Source organism: Nicotiana tomentosiformis, chromosome 2 (assembly GCF_000390325.3).
Source record: "Nicotiana tomentosiformis chromosome 2, ASM39032v3, whole genome shotgun sequence".
Classification (NCBI taxonomy): Eukaryota; Viridiplantae; Streptophyta; class Magnoliopsida; order Solanales; family Solanaceae; genus Nicotiana; species Nicotiana tomentosiformis.
The window spans coordinates 15,396,426-15,423,279 of record NC_090813.1 but is presented as its reverse complement, the minus strand read 5'-3'; the positions used below and the strand labels follow the sequence as shown (position 1 = coordinate 15,423,279).

The 26,854-nt window shown below is 36.8% G+C and overlaps 4 protein-coding genes across 4 annotated transcripts; all 4 read left to right on the top strand.

The window, feature by feature from the left end:
* The first annotated feature begins 1,495 nt into the window (after positions 1-1,495).
* LOC104104934 (uncharacterized) lies at positions 1,496-2,182 on the top strand. Its single transcript, XM_009613129.1, has one exon. The coding sequence runs from the start codon at positions 1,496-1,498 to the stop codon at positions 2,180-2,182; it is 687 nt and encodes a 228-aa protein (XP_009611424.1).
* Positions 2,183-5,287: 3,105 nt separating this feature from the next.
* Positions 5,288-6,757, top strand: LOC138904375 (uncharacterized). Its single transcript, XM_070192877.1, has one exon. The coding sequence runs from the start codon at positions 5,288-5,290 to the stop codon at positions 6,755-6,757; it is 1,470 nt and encodes a 489-aa protein (XP_070048978.1).
* Positions 6,758-8,350: 1,593 nt separating this feature from the next.
* On the top strand, positions 8,351-11,904 carry LOC104104931 (putative HVA22-like protein g). The gene is made up of 6 exons (XM_009613127.4): positions 8,351-8,627; positions 8,813-8,862; positions 9,017-9,115; positions 10,237-10,293; positions 10,386-10,662; positions 11,456-11,904. The coding sequence occupies exons 2-6, from the start codon at positions 8,831-8,833 to the stop codon at positions 11,747-11,749; spliced, it is 759 nt and encodes a 252-aa protein (XP_009611422.1). The 5' UTR covers positions 8,351-8,627; positions 8,813-8,830; the 3' UTR covers positions 11,750-11,904.
* A 4,109-nt stretch (positions 11,905-16,013) lies between these two features.
* Positions 16,014-25,844, top strand: LOC104104930 (2-Cys peroxiredoxin BAS1, chloroplastic-like). The gene is made up of 7 exons (XM_033658363.2): positions 16,014-16,368; positions 17,165-17,239; positions 18,054-18,135; positions 18,256-18,335; positions 23,821-23,946; positions 25,350-25,463; positions 25,564-25,844. The coding sequence occupies exons 1-7, from the start codon at positions 16,147-16,149 to the stop codon at positions 25,678-25,680; spliced, it is 816 nt and encodes a 271-aa protein (XP_033514254.1). The 5' UTR covers positions 16,014-16,146; the 3' UTR covers positions 25,681-25,844.
* Positions 25,845-26,854: the final 1,010 nt, after the last annotated feature.

The following is a 26,854-nucleotide window of genomic DNA, read 5'->3' as shown; positions in this document are numbered from 1 at the left end:
AAAATAACTAGAGTTCTAATGTTACTCTTCCTTGGAGAAGAGTTCTAGTTGATCTCAACCTCTAACTCCTCCCTTATCTTAGATAGTATTCTCTTTGATTAAGAAGTCCTTCTCCTTATCAATTATACAACCCTTTTCGATCATGAGATATTAATTAGACCAAGTTAAGCTTATCTCCTTCACGTGCAACCCACATGCTCGAATCTGCCCGTGTCTATGCACACAACGGATGGACCTAGTTCATGCATGAGCTTCCTTTGTCAATCTTCAAAACTAACCTTCACTTAGGCCAACAAGAAAGGAAGAAGATATTTTAGAATTTTCTTAAGAAAAATCTGAGGAAATGGCCAGATATTTATAGGCAAACATTTGGGTTGAACATAAAGATGCAACTCAAAAGTAGCATCCTTTTGATCGAACGACGACACGAAGCTTGAAGTGCATTTATATATATATATATATATATATATATATATATATATTTCCTCCTCACAATATTCCTTTGTAAATGAATAAAATTTTAAAAAAAATCATTCTCTCTATTTCCCTTTCACACCTTTTTAAAGCTAAAGACCCAACACTCTTGACACATAACTTTAATTTGACCACGGTTCCTGAGTTTTGTTTGGAGCATGTGTGATTGACCAAAAGTTTAAAATACTGATATCGCATCACGTCACATAAAAGTTACATACATGTAACGATCAATAAAAATGCAATTAGTAACATATAAATCAAAATATGCTATAATAGGTTGAGATAATTAGAACGTTCTTCGTACAATCAAGATGTTAAACAGGCAACGGTAACTAATTGTGCCCTTTCTGGGTAGTTGGTGGCCATACGCCTATCAATGGAGACGTCGGCCGACACAATACTGGTGCGTCTGGATGAGAATATAGATCTTTCGTTTGGAAAAATAACTACTGAAGAAGAAAACCCATCCAAATCAAGCTATGCTACTGCTCTAAATGCTCCGACAACTTTGAACCCTAACATTAATCGGCACGGAAACCCAGATGTAAAAGCACGATATACTACTCATAACGGAATGCCAGCAGTCATCTTCAAGGCTTCTGATTACTATGGAGTCATGGCTGAAGAGTGTCGATTAACGATCGTAGGCAAATTCATAAGAACCAGACCACAAATTGAAAAGAACAGATCAGCCTTTGCGGAGAAGATTCCAGTGAAAGGTAATGTCAAGATTGGAGTCTATGATTTTCGCACTGTATTCATAGATTTCTCCAATGAAGAAGATTGTAAAAATGTTGGGCGCAAGAGGTCCATCGAAATTGAGGGACAACAAATGTGGCTTCAGAAATGAACACCGGATTTCAAACCGGAGGAAGACTCCCCTATTGTTCCGGTATGGGTGTTACTCCATGAGTTACCATTTCATTGCCATACTTGAAACTATGTGAAACAAATTCTGGTTCCGGCTGGAACCCCTCTCTCTATGGATATAGCTACTAATTACAGAACTCGCCCAAGTATGGCTAAGGTCAGAGTTGAAGTTGATCTCTCTAAACCAAAATTGAATTCAGTGTGGGTGGGACAAGAAAAGGAATTGAATTCTCTAAAGGGTTTCACTCAAAAATTAGAATATGAAAATGTCCCTAAGTATTGTCGGCACTATAAATTGCTGGGACATTCATTAGCAACATGTCGAAATGTCCATAAAAAGAATAATGCAGAAGTGAAAGAGGGGGCAGAACATATGAATCTTGTGGCTGATCACACAACTGATAACAATAGCAATGCAAAACCTAGAGTTGAGAAAAAAAATGAAATAAAAGAGAAGTCAAGGGTAAATGAAAGGCAAGGAAAGAATGCACAGGTGCCATCTGAGATGCACACTATTTGGGAAGAAGGAGGAACTAGCAAGAGAGACAAGAAGGTTAATTCTATGAAACATATAAGACAAGAGTCTGCCACAGTCAATGTTGAAATTCAACACAAAAATACTGGAAAAAAGAAGAATAAAAATAAGGAAACCTTTGAAGGGGAGACGATGGATGTTGTAGAGATTAGAAATGACCTTATTAGCAACAAGGCCGAGAATGAAGAATTGGAAAAACATAGCAAAGAGGCACAATACTGTAATGAAGGGGACACCAACATAAAAATAAGGACCAGCTCTAAGAACAAAAAGATAAAAAACATCAAAAAGACTCCATAGAAGAGGGCTAAGATTACTTTTAAGGTCACTAGAAAGCATCAGAAAGGGAATACAAAAATGGGAAGCGACATCATAATCCAGAAGGATCATGTGGGACTATATGAAGAGTTTCAGGGTATACAAAAATATAGTAAAGAAAAGAAAAAGGTGAATGAAGATATGAATACCGATGAGAGTCACTTTTCCACTCCTTTATCTAAAAAAGTACCTCAAGAGAAGGCTGGAAGCAAGGAGAAATCAAACACTGAAAAATACCTAAAGAGGGACGTGACTAGATCTCAGGAAACTCAAGGTAGCAACAATGAAAGAGTGGAAGAATCTATAATGGAATCCTCTAGCTTGGCTTCAGATATCAAGAAACAACCAGGAATCCAGCTTTTTGTAGAATTAAATGGAGGCCAACTTAGAAAACAAGGAATCCAAAACTCTGAAGAAAATGATGAGGAAATTTCCAACAACCTTATAGAGGCTTGCCATCCCGACGTTACTATGGAGAATGAGCCAATAGATCCAGCAAAAATCCATCTACAAGAGGTGATTGGCAAAGATGGATTGTCTCCAGTTAAAAGAGGTAAAGCCATAATAGAAAAAGTGAAAAGAAAGTCAGAATAAATATCACTCCCTCCCCCAAAGGAAGGAGATCTAAATGAACTCACCTTTTACTGTTTCCATGATCAAAGCTATTTTTTAGAATATTAGAGGTGTTAGATCAAAAAAAAAGTTATCCATAGGTTGAAAAGTCTAATTAATATCAACAAAGTTGACTTTGTTGCAGTGTTTGAACCTTTTGTGAATAAGAACAAGATAGAAGGGTATAGTAGATTCCTTGGCCTTCAGCACAGCCTTTCCAATGACATTGGAAAGATTTGGTGCTTTTGGTCTATTAATCTCATGGCAACTACTATTATCAACAACGATCAACAAATTACTCTGAAATTTGAGAATGGTATGGGTAGAGATAAGGTTTTCGTCTCTGCTATATATGCCAAGTGTAACTCTACAGAAAGGAATGACCTTTGGGAGAGTCTGGAGAACCTTAGCACTACTATTGATAATACATGGTGCGTTGGAGGAGATTTTAATATCATAATGGAATCAGAAGAAAAGATGGGGGAAAACCTCATAGAGCCTATAAAAGTTTTGACTTCATCTCCTGTATGAATGCTTGTGGTCTTATGGATGCAGGATATGTGGGTTCTAACAAAACTTGGTGTAATAATAGAAGGCCAAGGAAGAGAATATGGAAAAGATTGGATAGGATTTTGTATAATGATCAGTGGGATCAGAGATTTCAAAAAAATATTGTGAGACATCTAGGGAGAACGGGTTCAGACCATAGAGTTTTGCTCATGAAATCCCAATCAGATCAAGATGCTAAGCAGAGTTACTTCAAGTTCTTAAATTTTTTGGTTGACCAACCTGATTTCTTTGATTTGGTTCAAGAAACCTGGAACACTCAATTTAAAGGGAACATTATGTGGAGGCTTCATCAGAAGTTAAAACTTTTGAGTAACAAGTTGAGCCATTGGTCCAAGAATGTCATTGGTAATGTATATCAGAATGTCACAAAATAGGAGAAAAAGATTCAGGCCTTGGAGGAAATTGAGTTGATCTCTAATACCGAGCAAAACAGGGAGGAGCTCTATAAGGCTAAAGCAGAATATGTTAATTGGATGGCCAAGCAGGACTCTCTCCTTAGGCAAAAAGCTCAAGTCAAGTGGTACGAAGAAGGAGATAGTAATAGCAAGTACTTTCATAGTGTTATTAAGGAAATAAGAAGAAGATTTCAGCTGGTAAGAATCAAAAATCACAGAGGCAAATGGATTCAGGGGGGAAGAAAATATCTCTAAGGCTGCTTGTAGGCATTTTACTAAGCTTTTTAACCTCCCAGAACCCAACCTGGACACCACTATATTGGATTATATCCCTAGATGTATTGATGATGAAGATAATAGGGAGTTAATGTCTAGACCTTCTGTTGAGGAAATTAAAGAGGCAGTCTTTGACATGTGTGCTTCTAGTTCAGCTAGTTCTGATGGGTATAATGGTACTTTTTACCAAAAATGTTAGCATATTATCCAAGAAGATATTGTGGCTTTTGTGCAAGCCTTTTTTGATAGAGGTAACTTAACCAAGTATTATTCTCACACTTGCTTGGCCCTTATCCCGAAGGTGGAGGCACCTAGCAACTTCTCTGATTTGAGACCTATTAGCCTAAGTAACTACTCCCACAAAATTATTTTCAAAGTTATGTCAAGAAGACGTAATCCCATCTTGCCAAGAATAATATCTGAAAACCAATCTGGCTTTGTCAAGGGAAGATCAATCACTCATAATGTTCTTCTGGCTCAAGAAATTGTATATGAAATTTCTCAGAAAAACAGAGGTGGTAACATGGTTATTAAGTTGGACATGGCTAAGGCCTATGATAGGATGTCATGAAAATTCTTAACTTCTGTCCTTAACAAATTTGGTTTTTCTGATGGGTACATTGATATCATCAAAAGGCTTATCTCTAATGTTTGGTATTCAATTGTTATTAATGGAGCCAGAAAAGGTTTATTTACCTCTTCCCAAGGGCTCAAGCAGGATGATCCTCTATCACCTTCTTTCTTTATAATTGGCGCAGAGGTTTTATCGAGGTTGTTGAACAAATTATATAGCACCACTGACTTTATTCCTTTTTTTTATGAGTAAGAGAGGTCCCCAGATAAATCATCTGGCCTACACAGATGACATTGTTATTTTTACAGGAGGCAAGAGTAAGTCTGTGAAGTTGGTTTTAAAGCAGATTAAGTCGTATGAGAGGTCCTATGGACAACATGTGAATAGAGATAAAAGTTTCTTCCTAGCATCTCCTAAAACTTCCCCTTCAAGAATTAACAGGATGAGAGAGGTCACAGGCTTCATGGATCATGCTTTTCCATTCAACTACTTAGGGTGTCCAATCTACATTGGGAGAAAGAAAATTGCTTATTTTGATGGATTTGTATCCAAAATAGTTAAAAGATTAAGTGGCTGGCAAGGAAAGATATTATCCTATGGGGTAGAATGACCTTAATTAACCATGTTCTCCGGGCTATACCTACATATACCCTTGCAGCCATGTGCCCTCCTAAAGGAACTTTCAATCTCATTGAAAAACACTTTGCAAGGTTCTTTCGGGGATTGGATAGTGAAAAGAGCAAGTATCACTGGAGTTCATGGAACAATTTATGCAAGAGTAAATATGAGGGAGGCACTGGGATGAGAAGACTAGTAGATGTGAGTAACACTTCTGCTATTAAAAGGTGGTGGAATCTAAGAACCAATCACAACCTCTGGAGCTCTTTCATCATTAGCAAGTACTGCATTTACAAACATCCAGTGGCTAAAACATGGAGAAATAGGCAATCTCATGCCTGGAAACATCTTTTGGAAGTTAAAGATCAAGCTGAGGAAAATATTCTTTGGAATATCAACAACGGTGATACTAATTTTTGGTGGGATAATTGGACAGGTAAGGGTGCACTTGCAAAAATACACCCCTCTCCAGCTAGGTCCCATAGGAAAAGAGTATCAGATTACATAACTCAAGGAACTTGGAATATGACCAAGCTCTCAGAAGTCCTTCCAGTAACCATGGTGAATCATATTCTCACTGTTCCGATAGGGAAACATGAGCATGAGGATTATCATATTTGGGCTAAATCTGAAGATGGAAAATTCTCCACCAAATCAGTTTATCATAAGGAAATTAACCATAGCTCTCATGATATTTTGTTCCAAAAAGTTTGGCATAATAAAATCCCTTTTAAGATCTCCTTTCTAGCATGGAGGGTATTACATAGAAAATTGTCTATTGATGAATTAATGTACAAGTTTGGGAACTATGTTGTTTCCAGATGCCATTGTTGTAATGCTCCAAAATATGAAACTCCTCAACATATTTTTATTGATAGTAATCTGGTTGTTAAGTTGTGGAATTATTTTGGTGGCCCTTTAGGTATCTTACACCGTAAAAGACCTATTAGAGCGGTATTGCAAGGATGGTTTGGTACTACACCAGTTAACATGGTACATAAAATGATCTTAAATATTACTCCTTTGGCTATATGTTGGGAGGTATGGAAAGGAATTACTTCATATAAATATGGAGACAAAAAGAAGATTGTGTATAGTAGAGTATACCATAACACCTTTTGGATCCTTAGAACAGCTCTAAAATTGGCATTTCCCACCTGTGATTGGGATCAGCCTTGGCATAAAATCTGTGAGTTAGTCAAAAGGCTCAGACCTAATCCTAAAATCTTGATTGTTCTATGGGAGTTACCCCCTGAAGGTAAAGATAAACTTAACCCTGATGGGAGCTTCCTTCATTCTTCTGGTTTAGCAGGTATGCGAGGCATTGTCAGAGATTGCAGGGGGAATATGATAATGGCCTTTGCAGTCCCTAAAAGATGCAGCAATAACAATATGGCTGAAGCTCATGCAGCCAAATATGGTTTGGAATGGTGTACAATATGGCTGAAGCTCATGCAGCCAAATATGGTTTGGAATGGTGTATTCAACAGGGATTTCGTGATATCATTTTAGAGATTGACTCTCTAATAATTGCCAATATGCTTATCAAAGACATTGTGGAGAACTGCAAACTTAAAGCTATCATTCAACAAACTAAACAGATGTTATGTCAAGCAAATGTAGAAGTTAGACACTGCTTGAGAGAAGCCAATCAAATGGCAGATGGCCTAGCAAAACATGCAAATACTATACAGGAGGGAAGGATTCTTTTTGCATTTCAAGATCTTCCGAGAGATGCTAAAGGAGCATACCACTTAGATAAATGGCAACTACCTAGTATGAGAATAAGATATAATAAGGCAAATTTTTATGTTAGTTAAGTGTGCTTTACTTCCTTATTTGTAACTGTGTCAGTAACTTCATGTAATACTGCACATAACTTATTTTGTTACTGAGGCAAGGCCACATCCTCCTCATGTGTCATCTACTATTAGCAATGAAAGCCCAGATACACTGGGAGCTTTATATTAAAAAAAACACTAATAATATTAAAAAGTTATATTATTGGATTGTGTATAAGTTAAATTCGATGAATAATACTGGCTACTTGTCCTAAAGATCAACTAATTAAAGAATAACTGTCATGTTTGTCTCTATCATTCCTATGAACAATTTACTTGACTGATATTTTTAATCCATATCAATTTATTAGATGTATTCTTCTTAAATGAAAAAGTTCTTAACATTAAATCCTTCAAAGTGGTAAAATAATTTTTAAAAGTTTAATATGCTTTTCATAAAGTTCCCAATGGCTCCCAATCAGCCAAAGTCACTAGTTTTTTTTGTTTTCTTTATCTGTTTTCTTTTAAAGGTAAAGTGGCTAGCTTATATTTGGGTCAATGAAATAACCAAAAAATCTAATTTCTTAAAAAGCAAATTAAATAAAAAACTGAGTATGGTGTCGCAATACTCACTACAGCCAGTTTAAATATTTTAACAAAAATAACGTAGAAAGTTTTTGAAAAAGAAGAAGTCATGAATGCAATCTGAAATAAACATCTTGGTAGCCAATTCAAACAAAAATTGAGTCCAAATTAAAATAAAAACGAAGAATATTCAACTCAATCCTAAAATTCCCCAATGATTCTTTCTCTGAAACTTCTCTCCACGTCTGTGTTTTGCTATTTTCATTTTTTCTCCAAAAAGACAAAAAAAAAAAAAAAAAATAAAAGTCAACTGAGAAATCGTGAAAATGACGAAACCACCCCTACCAGAAGATAAAACTGTCTAGCGTTGAACTCGTTCGTAGAATCCCAAGAAATCAACTTCCCTCCAATTACGTGTAAAATAACATTACATACTCCGAAGAAAAAGAACAAGAATTTCTTTTAAATGCCTCTCTCATCTAACTTCTAAAGTTTTACCCATTCCAAACCGTCGCCACCCTTATATGATTATAGTTATTGAATGAAGTTTTAACAATATACATTATACTTAGTGTAAACTAAGTTAACTCATTAAAAGACCAATAGCTTATCTAATTCCACAACTTAAAATTCGATAAGACTGCCTCGCACGTTTCCGAATAATTATATAACGAACTTCTCCTCCTTTCACGTATATATATTCTATAGTCTCTTTCTTATATCCGGCTCTTTTTCTTCTCCGTTATATCATCTGTAGTATATTTGGATACATTATCTTCTTAATTTGTTTCATCATTGAATTACTGAATCCATATAGTAGTAATTTACCAATACCCAATACTTCTGTTTTCTTATTCAGATTTCCCTCTTACTTCTTTTCTTTCTCTTCTAAAGTCGTCGTAAGTTTTTTCAGATGGTTGAAAGGGTTTCAACCACTTGATCCTTTCTATATGGGATTGGAAGTTATTTGATGATTTTGCGCGCTTTTGGGTTTCTTCTGTTTTGCTTAAACAAAGGTTTCAATTCTATACTCTCTTTATGTCCTTTTCTTTTTTCTATTTTACGTACTTTACTTCTTCTTCCTCTCCTTTTTTGTGTGTTTTAATTGTTTAATTGTGGTTTTTTTTTTGTTGAGCATGTTCATTATTGCAACTATTGGATTGAGTCTATACGTAGTTGATGGTTATTTATCTTGTTTTAGGAATTTTTGGAGATAAAGATGTTGGGAAACTTCATTACCAGCGGATTAGTGTATGTACTTTTTTTAAAAAGATAATCTTATGCAGTATTCTTTGGTTCCTTGTGTTCTGATATTTGCTTTTTACTACACTTTATTTCTTTTGGTGGGGGGGGTTTTGTGTATTGTTTACGTTCTTAGATGATCTATTTTCTTTTTGGATGGCAGATTGGTTCTCGGATATGCATACCCTGCTTTTGAATGTTTTAAAACTGTTGAGAAGAATAAAGTGGAGATTGAAGAACTTAGATTCTGGTGCCAATATTGGTAAAACAACTTTCTTCTAATCATCTTATTTTATCACAGTTGGTTTGTATTCTTCTTAATTTCTCTTTGGACTGGATTGGAATGGTGTTTGAACTAGGGGTGCTTATCGGGTGGATCGGGCGGATAATCACGTTTAACGGTTCGACTCATTGGTTATCGGATTATAAATGTAGTAATCTGCTAGTCATCCAATAAGACAATGGGCGGATTGGTATCGGATTGACAATTATTGGACGGTTATCGGGCGGTTTATCGGCTAAACCAAATAGAAAATTTTTGAACAATCAATACCAACCGGCCAAATGCATAGTTCAAACTGTCTCTGTTAGTTGTAGTAGCTTTTCCTGATTAGAAGCCAAAGACGACTGTCAATGCCATTAGCTAAAGACAGACGACAATTCTAATGAGAATTAGAAATTAGGGATTTATCCATTTAGGTTTTAACGGTACTTTATATACATAGGAGTAAAAGTATAAATATAAAAATTCTTAACGGGTTAACAGTTTACCCGATAAGAAAATTGAGTAATCATCTCCCAAACCGTTAAGCCATTAATTATAAAATTTCAATCCGTTCACCATCCATTACTCTGATAATTCGATACCAATAAGCCAATAAGCCTTCGATTCGGTTAACGGTTAACGGTTTCGATTCGGTTTTGAACGGCCCTAGTTTGAACCATATCGAAGCAAAGTTTGACGAAAAGGAATTCGCAGAAATATTGGTCTCTTAGTAGTCACATTTTACTTTTTACAAGTGTTCTCTCTAAATGAATGAATGAAGTTAAATTATTATTTTCAAATGCTTAAAGGGGCATGTATTTTGATGAATTTAAGGTCAACCAACGGTAACCAATAGTTTATTCTGACAGTTAGAAATTAAAGATTGACAAGCATATAGTATTTTTATGACATCGGAGTCGGATTTCAGCAAATATCTGCTACCTATCACTAATAGTCCACTAAGACTTAAACCGATGGATAATATACCAAATTGACAAGCATATTAACTGGGCCATAATCGTAGTATAGGTAGAAACTACCATTTCTCTCGGAAGAATCTTATTCATTCCAAAATTGTATATTTTTGATAAGTTGCAAACATTAATGATATTTTACAGGATTATTGTCGCGGCACTAAGAATCTTTGAGAGCTTTGGAGATGTGTTCATGTCATGGTATGCTCTTAATATAGGCCTTTCATCTAATATCTGAATGAAGCTCCATCTGTATTCAAACTGAAAATGACTTATTTTCATTGTTGTTTTAGGTTACCTATGTATGGTGAGGCCAAATTGGCACTTTTCATCTACTTATGGTATCCAAAAATAAAGGGTACAGCATACATCTATGAGACCTTATTGAAGCCATATGTAGCAAAGTATGAAAAAGATATTGACAGAAGTTTACTGGAGTTGAGAGCCAAGGCATGGGACTTGGCAATTTATTACTGGCAAAATTGCACAGAATTGGGGCAAGCAAAGTTCTTACAGATGCTTGAGTTTATAGCTTCTCAGTCCAAAAGAGGAACACTGTCCAGTCATGAGGTAATGCACCACCTTTGATACAGTTAGAAAAGTCTCTCAAAGTATTATCATGACCATTTTGCTGAAAATAAAAGAGCACCAATCTTCCTTCCTCTTAAGGGAGGAATGGTTAAAAAGTATGAGAGCATCTCAATTTTCTTAATAGTCTCATCCCAATGCAATATGATCATGAGCTTCCAATTCTCTACTCTCTTTGTATCTTTTTATTTAATAGAATACTATGTGATTTCTTTCTATTTACACAAATTAAAGCGAATGGCGTTCTTCGATAACCTATGTTGGTAGGGTTAGCAGCTACATGAGAATTGTCAAAGTGAGAGTAGCTACCCAGACACCACAATTATAATATATAAACAAAAATGATTTAACATGTTAACTTGAATATTAAAATTTGTGTAAATTTCATAGATTAATATTATTAATGGAATAATAACAAACACTTTGGATCCAATTGGTGCTATAATTGGACCAATTAGGTCCGACCTTTAGTAGTTACTAATAGTGAGACAACGTATCGTGTTCATAGCTTGGCCCCTCTATTATCGATGTGCATTTCACAAAATGTGTAGAATGCTAAACAAACAATAGCGCTAGTAAGTGTTTTTAGAAAAAATAATTAATTATGAAAAAGATTGTATATGTTTGGACAAGTCTTCGAAAAATATATGAAATTACTATCGATTTTTATTTTTATTTTTTATGTTTTGTGAAAAATGTCTAATTTTTTTCAAATTATGATATTAATTTTGATTTCTCTTGCATAGTTTTAAATTTATTCATTAATCTTTTGCAGCAAAAAGATGAGAAAAACCATTCAGGTGAAGCACCACCAAACACGCCATCCGGATTGTTCAAGAGGAACAAGCAACAACCGGTTGACCGGAAGCGCCCGCCCACTTCACCGTCACCGCCACCGCCTTCTTCCTCTATCCACCGCTCCACATTGCATTCCTCTAAGTCGGAATCAGTGCAAGAACACCCTGAGAATGCTTCATTTCAAGACAATGATGGTGTTGAACCTGATATAGACCATAATCTTCATGCTGCCAGGGCAAAACTAAGACGTTCCAACAAAGGGATCAGTTAGTCAAACTGTCACCAAATAAAGTAAAGTTTTGTGAAATTGTAAAAAGTTTGAATGTGATCAAAACATTTTTGAATGATTTTTTTCTTCTTCTCCATTTGTTTGATTTTTCAGTTTTGACATAATTACATGAGAAATGAAATTCTTTTCCGTTCTAACTTTTATTTTAAAGTATCATTCATCTTACTCAGAAAATAACGCAAAATTTCTTGAATAAGTTGGATATTTTTGTCTTTCAAGTTGAATGTTATAGAATCTGATTTGGTTGACGCATAACACATTGACTTTCATTGTATCATAGAAGCAATTGGTAAGAAATTTACTTGAACATTAACAACAACAACAATAACATACTCAGCAAAATCCCATAAGTGTGATCTGGGGAGGGTAATATAGTTGCAGACCTTATCTCTACCTTTTCGAATGTGGAGAGGTTATTTTCGATAGACCCCCGACTCAAGGAAAGCATAATCGCAACAATCATTAAAAGGACAAACGATAGGAGTGAAGAAGCTAAGAAGTAGTAACACTAGCAAGAAAAATAAGATAATCGAAGCAAAGAACTACCAGATTATAACAAAAAGCTAACACTAATGCAACATGTATACATATACAGAGGAGAAACGCGCGACTACATACTAACCTACTAAACTACTTGAATATTAGTTTCTAGGAAAAGGGGACTACAGTCTTAAAAAAAAATAGAGATTGTGGTTCGCCTTGAAACCACTACTTTGCTTAATAAATTTCTGCCTAATTTGCTCTTACATCACTTTCAAATACAACTACTTTTTCCTAACCCTTATATAGCTGCTTGTCACGTCCTTAGTTGTTAACTAAGTACACGTGCAACACTTGACAACTCACTCACGATCTTGCACAACTTGCTCACGTTCCTGCTATGCCAAGTCAGTCTTACCACACTCAAGATCGCTAAGAGAATGGTAGAAAGAACACAAGAGAATTGTTAAAGGAAGCTTTGTATTAGAGAAAACTTGAATTGTTTGCTTGATGAGTTACAAATGAATAACCCCCTTTATATACTAGTTTCATAGGGGCTAGTGAGTAAATAATAATTATTACACAAGGCCCTTATAATTTACAAGTAAGTCCCTTCTGTAGAATATTCTACATAGCTAGAATCTTCTAAGGGCTTTCCTAGCAATTCCATAGGGTTCTAAGGTTTTCCATGAGAAATCTCCATATTTCTCTAGAACTTTTCCACATTCTATTTCATATGTAAGCTTCCACATGGCATTAATATATGCCAAATGGCACCTACATGGCATGATGATGTGGCGGGTCATGATAATCTCCCTCACCCAATTTTGTGTCGCCCTCAGCACAAAGCATCGACACTACGCGCCCACCTCGCCTTGGTGTCATTAGAGATCTTTGTCCATTAGTCATGATGCTCTATGGAGTGGTTCGCCTTCCCTGTCACAAGGTATTGGTCACTTTTCTTCTTGCCCTGTTTGTACTTTGGACGGCTAGCAATGATGGCCTCGATCCTCCGCCCATCGGATGTCTCTCCTTGCTCTTGGCCTGAATCTCCACATGACTCGACCAAGTCTAGCAGCTTCTCAAGCATCGGGTACATGTTTCCACTCCCTATTTGGCTGCCCTCCGTGGTTATAACTTTAATGGCAAACTTGACCCCTCTGCTTGGTGCTTCGTCTAAGTCTGATAGCGTGCCATCACTTTGTAACTCGCTATCCTCTTTAACTATGTCCGCCCAACGTTTCTTGCTATCACCATGCTCCATTTGCTTGGCGCCAAGATAGGCTTTGGAATCCCCTACTTTCGGCTTAGATTCTAAGCGTATCCCCCCAATATAGGTGGTCCCTCCTATGTCACCCTTGTGTGTTTGAGCAAAGTTCCTGATCATTGCTGCAAGCCTCCCCAAATCTGGGCATTCACTTGCCCGATGTGATCCTTTGCAGAAGTAGCACCCTCCGTTAGGCACGTACTCGCTACCATTTTCTGGCCCATTGTCGTTTCTCTTGGACCCCAGTCCATTATGGGATGGCCCCTTGCTATTTCCCTTGTATGCCTAGGCTATGCCTTTCCCATTGTCCTTGTCATGATCTCCCCCACCCCTCTCGGTGTCACCTTCTTTGAACCTGGCAGGCTCCATCTTGAAGTCAATGAGCGACTCGGTTACCGCTATGGCCTCATCCACGTTGACTACTTAATGTCTTCTTAACTCATGCTTTACCCAATTTTGCAACCCATCTATAAAGTAGAAGAGTGAAACTTCCTCGGATAATGATGGGATTTGCAGCATTAAGGTAGTGAACTCGCGCACATACTCCCAAATTATGGCCGTATGTCGGAGCTCCGTTAGCTTCCGCCTAACCTCATACACCACATTCACCTGGTAGAGTTGCTTCTTCAACTCCTTCTTAAACTGCTCTCACGTCTCAATATTGCATAGCCCCTTCTCCATGTCAACACACTTTCGACGCCACCATAATGCAACAATCTCTATGAGGTATAATATAGTGGTGTTGATCTTAGCTTCATCGTCCTCACTCTACCGTGCCTGAAGTATTTCTCCAAGTGTCAAAGGAAGTTCTCCACTTCTTGTGCATCACGAACACCTTTGAACACCGACGATTTGGGAGCCTCGATCTTGGCCTCCCTCGTCACAACAATATTATTGTCTACCTCGGTCACGCCAACATCGACACGCTCATCGAGTGCCTTTATCTTAGCCTTCATGGCATCGATAGTGCTCACCGCCTCCATGAGTCTGCACTCCAAGGTAATGATGGTTTGTCTTAGCTCCATCTCGGCCTGCGTGCGCCCCTCCAAGTCATTTCAGATACTCTCAATCTCCTCAAGAGTGTGTCCCTCAAGAACGCTAAGGGTGCCTTTCACACTCCCCAAGCGTTGGCCAAAGATCTCGATGACGTCCATCCTAGCGTTTATCTTCATCACCCACTCTTTACCGAGCGAGACGTCCTCGGGCAGGACCTCCACTTCATCCTCGCTCGCCTCAGTGATAGATGGTTCTTGGGATGTAAGCCCTTCGTTTGACACAACCTCGGGTGGCACCTCCTCGCTCTTGTTAGTGACATTCCTCTTTTTGTTACGACCACTCTTGCCAGCAACATCTTGGATGACATTGGCTTGGGTGTTGGCAACATTAATTTCTCCGTCGTTCGCCATTCCCTTAGTTGCAACCTTTGCTCTGATACCACGTTGTCACGTCCTTAGTTGTGAACTAAGTACACGTGCGACACTTGACAACTTGCTCACGATCTTGCACAACTTGCTCACGTTCTTGCTATGCCAAGTCAGCCTTACCACACTCAAGATCGCTAAGAGAATGGTAGAAAGAACACAAGAGAATTGTTAAAGGAAGCTTTGTATTAGAGAAAACTTGAATTATTTGCTTGATGAGTTACAAATGAATAACCCCTTTTATATACTAGTTTCATAGGGGCTAGTGAATAAATAATAATTATTACACAAGGCCCTTATTATTTACAATTAAGTCTCTTCTATAGAATATTTTACATAGCTAGAATCTTCTAAGGACTTTCCTAGCAATTCAATAGGGTTCTAAGGTCTTCCATGAGAAATCTCCATATTTCTCTAGAACCTTTCCACATATGCTAATCTATTTCAGATGTAAGCTTTCACATGGTATTAATATATGTCAAATGGCACCGGCACCTAGCAAACTTTGAATTGGAGATATAGAAGTTTCTTTTTCTGTTTTGGTTTGCGAAGTCCGGGAAAAGTGATAGCAAAAGAGTAATGCTCCCTCAATTCTATTCTATATGACATTATCATATTTTGGAGAGTTGAACGATTCTTGTACCTACAATCTTTCATGTATATATTTTAATTCAATATATAATACTACCTTTTATATAGTTTTTAATTATGTAAAAATTATTTTATGAAATTGATGTCCGAATTAAAGTCTTACATATAGTGCCTCCCTTTTTTGATCCATTGAAAAGTAATTGACACATTTGGAGGACATTTTAGAAGAAACATTTGGAATTAGAATAATTTATTTCGTGGAATTAGTGAAGTCTAAAAGTGGGCGTTTGAACATAAGAATCGTAAAATTTCGAAAAAAAATATGAATTTTTTTTTTCTAAGTAAAAATGTTATTTAAAAACTAGAGTGGTATGTGTAAGCCAATAGCTCCTTATTTCCACGTACAGATTCCCCTTCACCAAAGGCCAAAATTCTTCCACAACACTGAATTTACTTATCCACCAAACCCTACACCAAACTACATTCTCCACCCTAAACTTTCATATTCAATAGATAGGGAGAGCAAAACCTTCTAGAACTTTCTGCAGCTCCCCTATCTTTATCACAAATACCCCCCTCTTTCTCTTGCTGTCCATTCAATTACCAATTTCTCCTATCCAATGGCTTGCTCTGCTTCTTCTACAGCACTTCTTTCTTCCAACCCAAAAGCAGCTTCCATTTCCCCCAAATCCTCCTTTCAAGCTCCCATTTCTCAATGTTTATCTGTACCTTCCTCTTTCAATGGGCTCCGTAATTGCAAGCCTTTTGTTTCTCGTGTAGCCCGTTCCCTCTCTACTCGCGTTGCTCAATCCCAACGCCGTCGTTTCGTTGTTCGTGCCTCTGTAAGTTTCTCTTTTACACCTTTCTTTTCTTGAGTCGATAATCTGAAATTTTGATTTTTTTTTTTCGGGGAAAAGGCTTTGCTTTATTCACTTCATCTGTGTTGTGTACTTAGAATTTGGAACTTCAATGTCTGTCGTTTCAACTTTAAATCCTATATTTTTCAAAATTCAAGTTAAATCCAGCAAAATACTTGACTGAGACGAATAGTGCACACTTTTACCATAACTGCTCAAGGTATATTTAAGGGATCACTTTGAACCTATCCCCAAACATAAGGAATCATTTTTATCATTTTCTCCTTTGAATTATAAGGCAATGTAAATTGTATTTATGGACTGTGTTTTAATGGAAAGTGAATTCAAATTTATATGTTCACTTGTACCTAACTTGGTAATGGTAGAGTGGTAAGCTTGAGTTCATATTTAGGATTAACTCATTACAGTATGTTGTGTGCTCCATACTTTGCCTAAAGAAATTGATGGATTGGATGACAGTGATTTTAATTAAAACTTAGGGCTACCTCTTGCAACCGGATATAAAGGAAAACTAATATTGGGCATGCCTATCTAGAAGATGTTAGAAAAGTTAAATTAGATGACCAAGTGAAATAAAAGAAAGTTTCTGTTCAAGATTCTCGATTTCCCAATCGTCCCAAAACTTGCTACTTCTACTCTATGTAGATAAGAGCTTGCGCCATCATAGAATGTTGATATAACCTCTCTGCTGTGTTTGTGCTTGTGTATGGATCAAGATTCATCTATCTAATGTCCTTTCATATATGTTTTTCATATATAGAGTGAACTTCCACTTGTTGGAAATCAAGCGCCAGACTTTGAGGCTGAAGCTGTTTTTGATCAAGAATTCATCAAGGTATTATATTGGTGTTTTTATTGCTTACCTATAATTGGAGAAAAATGCTTAATTCTTATTGAGGAAAGTGTGCTTAACTTTAGATTTCAAAACATGAATGGTATATTTAACTTTTTGTATAAAGATTTAATGTATGTCTCTTGTCCATATACAATAAAATCATAGATTTTGATATTATCACTATATTTTTCAATAATTAACAACTTGTTTTGTAAAGTTTTGTTTCTTCTAAACTTTTCTTCAATTTTCACTAAAGTCAGAAGAACCTTAGATTTTTTGTATAAAGGTGAAAGGTCATCCATGAAATATGAATATGTTTAAATATTAAGTAGTTTTGTCTCTTTGCCTACTATTTTATTGCGGCTTACTGCTTGCTATTTTATAGAGTTTTATTGGAAGAATGTAAATAAGGAATTTAAAAGTAATATCTAAAAACACATAGGTGGTAAGTGTTGCAAGCCTAAATATCTGGTGAGGTTCCTGTAATTAGACCAAAATAATAAACATTAGTCAATCAGTCAATTCTAAATTAGTTGATGTAGCAAATGGTGTACCTTGTCAGCTAAGAATAAACACCATTCATAAATTAGAAACCTTGAGGAGTCTACATTTTTTGCAAACCCATTTGATTGCAGTTAGTGACAGAATGAGAACATAGAAAGAAAAGAGTTTAGTACTACCTTAACATGCAACATCTGCTATTGTCCTAGGATTTCACTTCACTACCTGCCCCCTTTAGGAACTGTAAGACATGGTTTTACACATTTATGGATTGTATTTGCTGCTTACAACTACAGTTATCCTTTTTCTGCAGGTTAAACTATCTGAGTACATTGGGAAGAAGTATGTCATTCTCTTTTTCTACCCACTAGACTTTACATTTGTTTGCCCAACAGGTCAGTTTGGCACCTGAAATCTCTCTGCTGTCAATTTCACTTTCTTCTAATAAATTTGCACTGATTATTGTGGTTGCTGACTGTGTTGTTTTTATGTAATATCTTTTCCTGCTTCTGTAGAGATCACTGCTTTCAGTGACCGTTATGGAGAATTTGAAAAGTTGAACACAGAAATATTGGGTGTTTCCGTAGACAGTGTGGTAGGTGTTTCTTTCCTTCAAATTTTTACTGTAAGTTATAAATTCATAACTTGTAGTTCTCTGCCCAGCATTTTCTGCATTTATTTGCTTGCTTCTGTTAATGTGATAATGAGGTCACTATTTCTTCAAAATGCCTTTAAAAGGGTTATGTGTACCTAAATGGTTTGCCGTGCTGCATTCTGCTGCTGCACTAGTATGCGTGCAGCACACTATCTTTGTGATGGTACGACTCCAAATATGTGTGAAGTTCCAAATAAACTTAAACTTAAGAGAAAATAGAGTGCATGTGTGAAGCTTGTTTTTTGAGGGGGGTGTATATCCTATTTCTTCTTTTTTGTTCCTTTATTTGTTAATATAAGTTCCCAACTTAAGTTTTTTTAACATTTGAATCATTAACTAGTGATTTAGACCTTTTACCTAATGTAGTTATTATTCTGTTGCTAGTAACTGAAAACTAGGTTTGGTTTGGTTTGCATAGGTTATTATATTATACTATTCTTGGTACCCATGCGATGCACGACCAATATAAAAAGAACTAATTGTAGTATATTGGCATTCATATCTATTTATAATATCACACTAAAATTAATGCTTTAATATATAAATTATATTTTTTGTTGAGGTCATTTATTTTATTAGGGGTCATTTGATTTGAAGATAAGTCATGCTGGGATTAGTTATATTGGGATTAGTTGTGTTGGAATTCATTATCTTGGTATTATTTCTTATTGATTACAACAACAACAACAACCCAGTGTAATCCCACAAGTGGGGTCTAGGAAGGGCAAGATGTACGCAGTCTTACCTCTACCATAGAATGACAGAGAGACTGTTTTCGATAGACCCTCGGCTAGAGAAGATGGAAGAAACACTGATAGCAAGTAATAGCAAGACAATATATTTAGAAAACTAAATCGAAGATAAATCCAAGCAAGTAATAGCAAGACAATATATTTAGAAAACTAAATCCAAGATAGCAATAGAGAATATGAAAGAAGTACTGCTAGCAAACTAAGAAAGTACTGATGGCAAGTAATAACAGAACAAAATATGCAATAATAGCAAACTAAGGATAAAAAGGGTAACACTAATACTATCGAATTAATGAAGACAAAAGGGAAATGCACGACCACCTACTAACCTTCTACTCTAATCCTCAACCTCCACACCCTTCTATCTAGGGTCATGTCCTCGATTAGCTCAAGCTGCATCATGTCCCGCCTGATCACCTCTCCCCAAGACTTTTTTGGCCTACCTTTACCCTTCCTCTTACCCCCCAAGTCCAACCTGTCACACCTAACTGGGGCATCTGTGCTTCTCCTTTTAACATGCCCGAACTATCTCAGCCTCGCCTTTCGCATATTTTCCTTCACAGGGGCTACTCTCATCTTGTCCCAAATAACTTCATTCCTAATTCTATCCAACCTAGTATGCCCACACATCCATCTCAACATCATTATTTCAGCTACTTTCATCTGCTGGACATGGGAGTTCTTGACTGGCCAGCACTCTGCCCCATACAATATAGTCGGTCTAACCACTATCTTGTAGAACTTACCCTTAAGTCTCAACGGCACATTCTTATCGCACAAGACACCGGAAGCGAGCCTCCACTTCATTCGCCCTGCTTCAATACGATGTATGACATCTTCATCAATCTCCCCATCATTTTGAATTATAGACCCCAAATACTTGAAATTCTTTCTCATGGGAATGACTTGCGTATCAAGCCTCACATCCACATTCGCTTCCTGGGTAACACCGCTGAACTTGCACTCCAAGTATTCTGTCTTGGTCCTGCTCAACTTGAAGCCCTTAGACTCGAGGGTATGTCTCCAGACCTCCAGCCTCTCGTTAACATCATCTCGCGTCTCATCAATCAGGACTATGTCATCTGCAAATAACAAGCACCAAGGCACCTCCCCTTGAATGTGTCGCGTCAATGCGTCCGTTGCCAAGGAAAACAAAAACGGGCTAAGTGTTGATCCCTGATGCAACCCATCTCAATCGGGAAGTATTCAGAGTCTCCTCCCGCTGTCCTAATCCGTGTCTTAGCTCCATCATACATGTTCTGGATCACTCTAATATATGCTACCTGCACTCCTTTAGCCTCCAAGCATCTCCATAGAACCTCTCTCGGAACTTTGTCATAGGCTTTCTCTAGGTCTATGAACATCATATCCAAGTCTTCTTCATCGCCTTATACTGCTCCACCAATCTCCTCACAATGTGAATGGCTTCGGTAGTCGACCGTCTCGGCATGAAACCAAACTGATTCTCGAAGATGGACACACTCCTCCTCATCCTCCCTTCTATCACCCTCTCCCACACTTTCAATCATATGGCTTAACAACTTGATACCCCTATAGTTGTTGCAGTTTTGGATATTCCCCTTGTTCTTGTACGACGAAATCATCATACCCCGCCTCCACTCTTCAGGGATCTTGTTCGTCCTAAAAATGACGTTAAACAACCTAGAGAGCCATTCCAAGTCCGCCTTACCCACGCTCTTCCAAAATTCCATAGAGATCTCGTCTGGCCCGGTCGCTCTACCCCTACTCATCCTGCGCATAGCCCCTTCAACCTCCCCCACTCGTAGCGTCTACAGTTCCCAAAATCCCGATGTCGCTCCGAGATATTATTTATAATTGATTGTTTGGTATATTGTATTAATTCTGGGATTGTCAACTTTACTGCTTTATCCTGGGATTACTATTTTACCCTCTGACAGGTAAGTTATCTCGGTACTATTTTTAATCCTGGGTTAAGTTATCCCAAGATTAGTATCCAAACAAGGGATAAGGCGGTACTAAATTTTTACCCCAGGATTATTTTTGCTTATCCATCATATCAAACGATCCGTTATAGTCAATTTGTATCACAAATATTGTTTCTAATAATTTATCCGTTCTCATCTGCATAAGTATTGTTTGAATTAATGTTTCTCTTTAAAAAATTATCACTCTTATGATATTCTCTTTGTACCAAAAATATTAAAATAAATATTTATAATTAAATATAAACTAACTGAAGGAAAGCGTTGGTTTAACTGGTAAAGTTGCTGCCATGTTACCGGCAAGTCACGGGTTCAAGCCGTGAAAATAGCCTCTTGCAGAAATGCAGGGTAAGACTGCGTACGATAGACTCTTGTGGTCCGGCCCTTCCCCAGAAAACCCGCGCATAGCGGGAGCTTAGTGCACTAGGCTGCCCTCTATAAATAATAAACTAACTACACTCAATTTAAAAAATTTATCTTTCTAATGAAATTCAAAAAATAAACACACTCAATTGAAAGTTAACTACATTTTATGTTATTACACTACCCATTAAAATTGTCTAAAAATTACCTTGTGAATTTTTAATACAACAACAACAATCCAGTAAAATCCCACAATTGGGGTTTGGGGAAGGTAGTGTGTACGCAGACCTTACCCCTATCCCGAGGGAGTAGAGAGGTTGTTTCCGATAGACCCTCGACTCAAGAAGGCGAAAAGAGACAATAAATTATTACCAGCAACAGAAACCAGAAAAATAATGACAGCATCTTAAGAATCAGAAAATAGATAAAATGCAATAACAACCACCAGTAAATATGGCCCGATACTATGTAAAACGAAGAATAGTGTGGACACAACATTAACCACTAGCAGTCCAAGACAAAATATTATCAGACTAGCCTCACACCCGGTACGAAGTAGAAAAATGCTCATCTACCTCGATCTCCATACCTTCCTATCAAGGGCCATGTCTTCGGAAATCTGAAATCGCTCATGTCTTGCCTGATCACCTCTCCCAATACTTCTTAGGCCGCCCTATGCCTCTTTCCATTCCCGCCTAAGCCAACCGCTCACACCTCCTTACCGGAGCATCTAGGCTTTTCTCCTCCGTTAGTGCCCGAATCATTTAAGCCTCACTTCCCGCATCTTATCATCCATGGGAGTCACGCCCACCTTCTCCCGAATATCTTCATTCCTAATCTTATCTATCCTAGTGTGTCCGCACATCCACCTCAACATCCTCATTTTTGCTACCTTCATCTTTTGGATATGAGAATTCTTGATTGGGGAACACTTTGCTCCATACAACATGACCGGTCTTACCACCGCTCTATAAAACTTACCTTTAAGTTTCAGTAGCACTTTCTTGTCACACAGGACTCCGGATGCTAACCTCCATTTCATCCACCCCACCCCTATACGGTGTGTGACATCCCCGTCGATCTCCCCATTCTCTTGGATAACCGACCGACCCAAGGTACTTGAAATTTCTTCTTTTGGGGATGAACTATGAGTCAAGCCTCACGTTCATGCCCGCTTCCTCCGACACGTCGCTGAACTTGCACTCCAGGTATTGTGTCTTAGTCCTACTCAACTTGAAACCCTTATACTTTAGGGCCTGTCTCCAAACCTCCAGCCTCTCGTTAACGTCGTCTCGCGTCTAATCAATCAGAACTATGTTATCAGCGAATAACATACACCATGGCACCTCCCCTTGAATATGGTGTGTTAGTGTGTCCATCGCCAGGGCAAATAATAATGTGCTAAGCGCAGATCCTTAGTGTAACCCTATGTGAATTTTTAATAATTTGTCATAAATTAAACTCTAAATCTTTTGGAGTTTTGTCCTAAAAGAGTGGCACTTACCCTTTGGTGGTTATGCACTTGGCTTAATGTGGTGACTTTCCAAATCTTTTGGAGCTTTGTCCTAAAAAAAAGTAACACTTGCCTTTTTGTGGTTATGCAACTATGGTGGCTTTGCCTCTCGTTTTATAGTCAATTTGTATCATAAATATTATTTCTAATAATTTATCTATTCTCATCTATATAAATATTCTTTGAGAAAATACTATATTAATATTTTTCTCTTTCTAAATTATCACTCTTATCGTAATTTATTCTTTATATAAAAAAATACTTAAATAAATATTTCTAATTAAATAATAAACTAACTACACTCAATTTAAATGTTTATCTTTCAAATGAAATTCAGAAAATAAACACACTCAATTGAAAAATTAACTACATTTATGTTATTACATTGCCCATTATTATTGTCTAAAAATTACCATGTGAATTTTTAATAATTCTTCATAAATTAAACTCTAAATCTTTTGAAGTTTTGTCCTAAAAAAGTGACACTTGCCATTTTGTGGTTATGCCACTTGGCTTAATGTGGTGGCTTTGTCTCCGCTTTTATATATAGATGGATTTATGAGTAGAAGTGCAAGTCTATAGCTTATGTTTAGAATACATATTATATGTTTCTCTTATTTATTGAGTGTTTACCCATATTTGTTTGACGAGCATTTGACTTCACAGAAAAGGAAGAAACATTTGGATATTAGACTTTTCTAGAATGTTAATTGTGGTGCCTCAATATTGACTTGTTTGCAAATATTCAATTGTAATCCTCAATGATTTGTCATCCGTCTCTTGAGCGTAACTTTTTATCTTGTATTAATGATTTCATGTTGTTGCTCATGCAGTTCTCCCACCTTGCCTGGGTTCAAACTGATAGAAAGTCTGGTGGCCTAGGTGATCTGAACTATCCATTAATTTCCGACGTGACCAAGTCAATTTCAAAATCATACAATGTTCTGATCCCCGATCAGGTATGTCGTTCTGTTTGCGACTTTTTAGCTTTGAGCATTATTTGTTGATATTGGTGGCATATCCCTGTCCTGAGTCATTTACAGTGTAAACTACTACTCATACGTAAGGTACTAATGAAATATTCATTTTTGGAGAATACGCTGTGCCTTGATGCAAGAATGAAGAGCTGTATTTATGCACAAATGCAATCAACCTTGGAATAAAGTTAGCTTCTAGTACTCATGCACAAGTGTATGGTATTAATATGTGGACAACAAATTGCATCAATAGTATCCCTTATAAAAATGTTTGCATCAATTTACACAGAATATGCCTTTTTATTGACCTCACTTCTTAACTACACCCCCTTCTGCTATTATACCTTAGTCACCTTCAGCTCAGCCTTATAACTTAATTTTGGTTTCAATAGAAATCTGCAATTTTGCTCTTGTTGTGGTTGTGGATAGGGGTGTGCATAATTTGGTATATACCGAATTGCGGAACCGAAATCAAATTTGGTATTGGTATTTGGTTTAAAGTTTTTAAAAATTTGATATTTGGTATGGTATTCGGTGTCTAGACATAAAATACTGATATCGTACCGAAATACATATTAACTTACACAATACACATATGTTAGATTATAACTTAAATACTAAAGGCATAACATTTTACTTCCTTATCCGTAATGCCACTCTCATGTCATTGCTTGAGCGATAATTCAGATCATTACTGCCAGTTCAACTGTAATTTTGTTTGGTTTCTTTTCCAGATTCCTATATTTATTTCAGAACTAATGGTAGTCCAGTTCAAAAGTTCATACATGATCACACAAGCCTTTCCTCTAACTCAGTCTCTCGAAAATTGAAAGTTCCAAAAGGCACTTTCTATGATTTAGCGTTTAGATTTTTTTTACCTTCTTAAAGACTGAAAAGAAAGTTATGATTCCTTAACCAAACCAAAGTTGCCAAACTGAATAAACCAAAACTGAAAGGAGAAAAGTCGAACCATATCGGATTTAATTAGCTATGGTATTGGTATAGCATTTTGAGAAACTGAATACTGATCCCTAACCGAAATGTCTAAAAACTATGCCAAACCGACCGAAGAACATTCCTAGTTGTGGACTAATCAGGGAAATTATAGCAAGTCAAATATATGTTTTGCCTCCAGTTGAAGAGGCTACTTCTGTTTCTATCAAAGATAGGTTTAAAGTTGTATTTTTCGAGATGAAAACTAGTAATATCTTACAGTAGAATTGTTTCTGATCCTCCATGTATGTCTCTGGTAATTGGTTCCATCTCTCTCAAAAAAAAAAAAAACAATGGTGAAAATAATGCTTCTCATTTGACATTTTGTGCTCTCGTGGCTTACATTTTGGTGCTAATGGATTCAGCTCATGATTTCTCTGGTGATATTTCAGGGAATTGCATTGAGAGGACTTTTCATCATTGACAAGGAAGGAGTTATTCAGCATTCAACCATTAACAATCTTGGAATTGGTCGTAGTGTTGATGAAACATTGAGAACTCTTCAGGTATAAATCGGCCATTTTATTCAGGGTTTTGCCAGTACATGTTCAACCGAGCTCGTATAGCTATAGGTTGTTCTTATATTGCTTTGGTTTCCCAAAACAGGCATTGCAATACGTTCAGGATAACCCGGATGAAGTGTGCCCAGCTGGATGGAAGCCTGGGGAGAAATCCATGAAGCCTGACCCCAAGGGTAGCAAAGAATACTTTGCATCCATATGAGGTGATGACTGCAATTGCTTTATCTAATTTGTTGTTTAGGAAGGCTGGAGACCCTACTTTTCTGTTACATTTTTCTAATGTACCGGCTGAGTTTGGTCATTTTTGAGAATATATACACTTGTACACTCTTATATTCTGCCTTTGAAAGCCATTACTTAAAACAACCTCAGTCCATCTGATCTACAATTGGATCATAATTCAATAAGTAAATATACCTATCTTTTTAGCGGTCAGGATTTGGTCTAATGGTAAGAGTGCAACTTGTGATTTGCGTGTTAGGCGCACATAACCGGTTTTCAGTCTTGCCATAGACCAAAACTTGGTATTTAAGTGGATAAGATATAGCGATGGGCTCACTATCTGCCGAGTTTTCAGCCATGAATTTCTCGGTTATCGAAACATAATATGTATGCACCAATTTTTGCATCACTTCACAAGTTATATGCACTATTCTAGTTTCTAGCTCCTCTCTTCTGGTGGGCCAATATATCTTATCCAAAAATGGGAGAGACGAGGGAATATATGCTAGGAGTAGTATATAACTTTTCTCTTTCATTGTGGGTTTGTTGACACGTTCCAGCACATAACAACTGACTATGCTAATCTTAGTTACTTATTAGATGTAATTCTTTAATATATCCCTAACACATGACATCGCCATATATATTAGCCAATTATGTATGACCTCATAATTCTAAGAAGACCTGGTCAACAAAACCACTTGTTTAAGAATATTTTTTGAGAAAAAACGATAACTAAGATGCTTCTATTGTTTAACCAGATTTCTATTTGAAGATTCCACTTGGCTATAGACTCCTCCATCCACATGATTTGGAGCCATTATTGCATCGACGTGGTTTTCAACAAATTGCCTTATAACTAATCAAGATAATCATATAATTATTTTCCAAGTGTTTCATGAATCAGTAGCAAATTATGATGGTATCATTAACATTTAATAATAAATTAATATCAAACATACAATTTGGTGTTGCTCGCTTTTCCTGTTTTGTTTTAATTATTGAAATAGATTGTATTATTTGTCCTTTGTAATCAAAGGAACATATCGACCTAAAGGAACATTCAGTACTTAATACATGCTCTTGGTAGGTTTTATTAATAACCGAAATTATTAATGATTCAATCTGCTTTAAAATAAATAAGCAAAAATTCA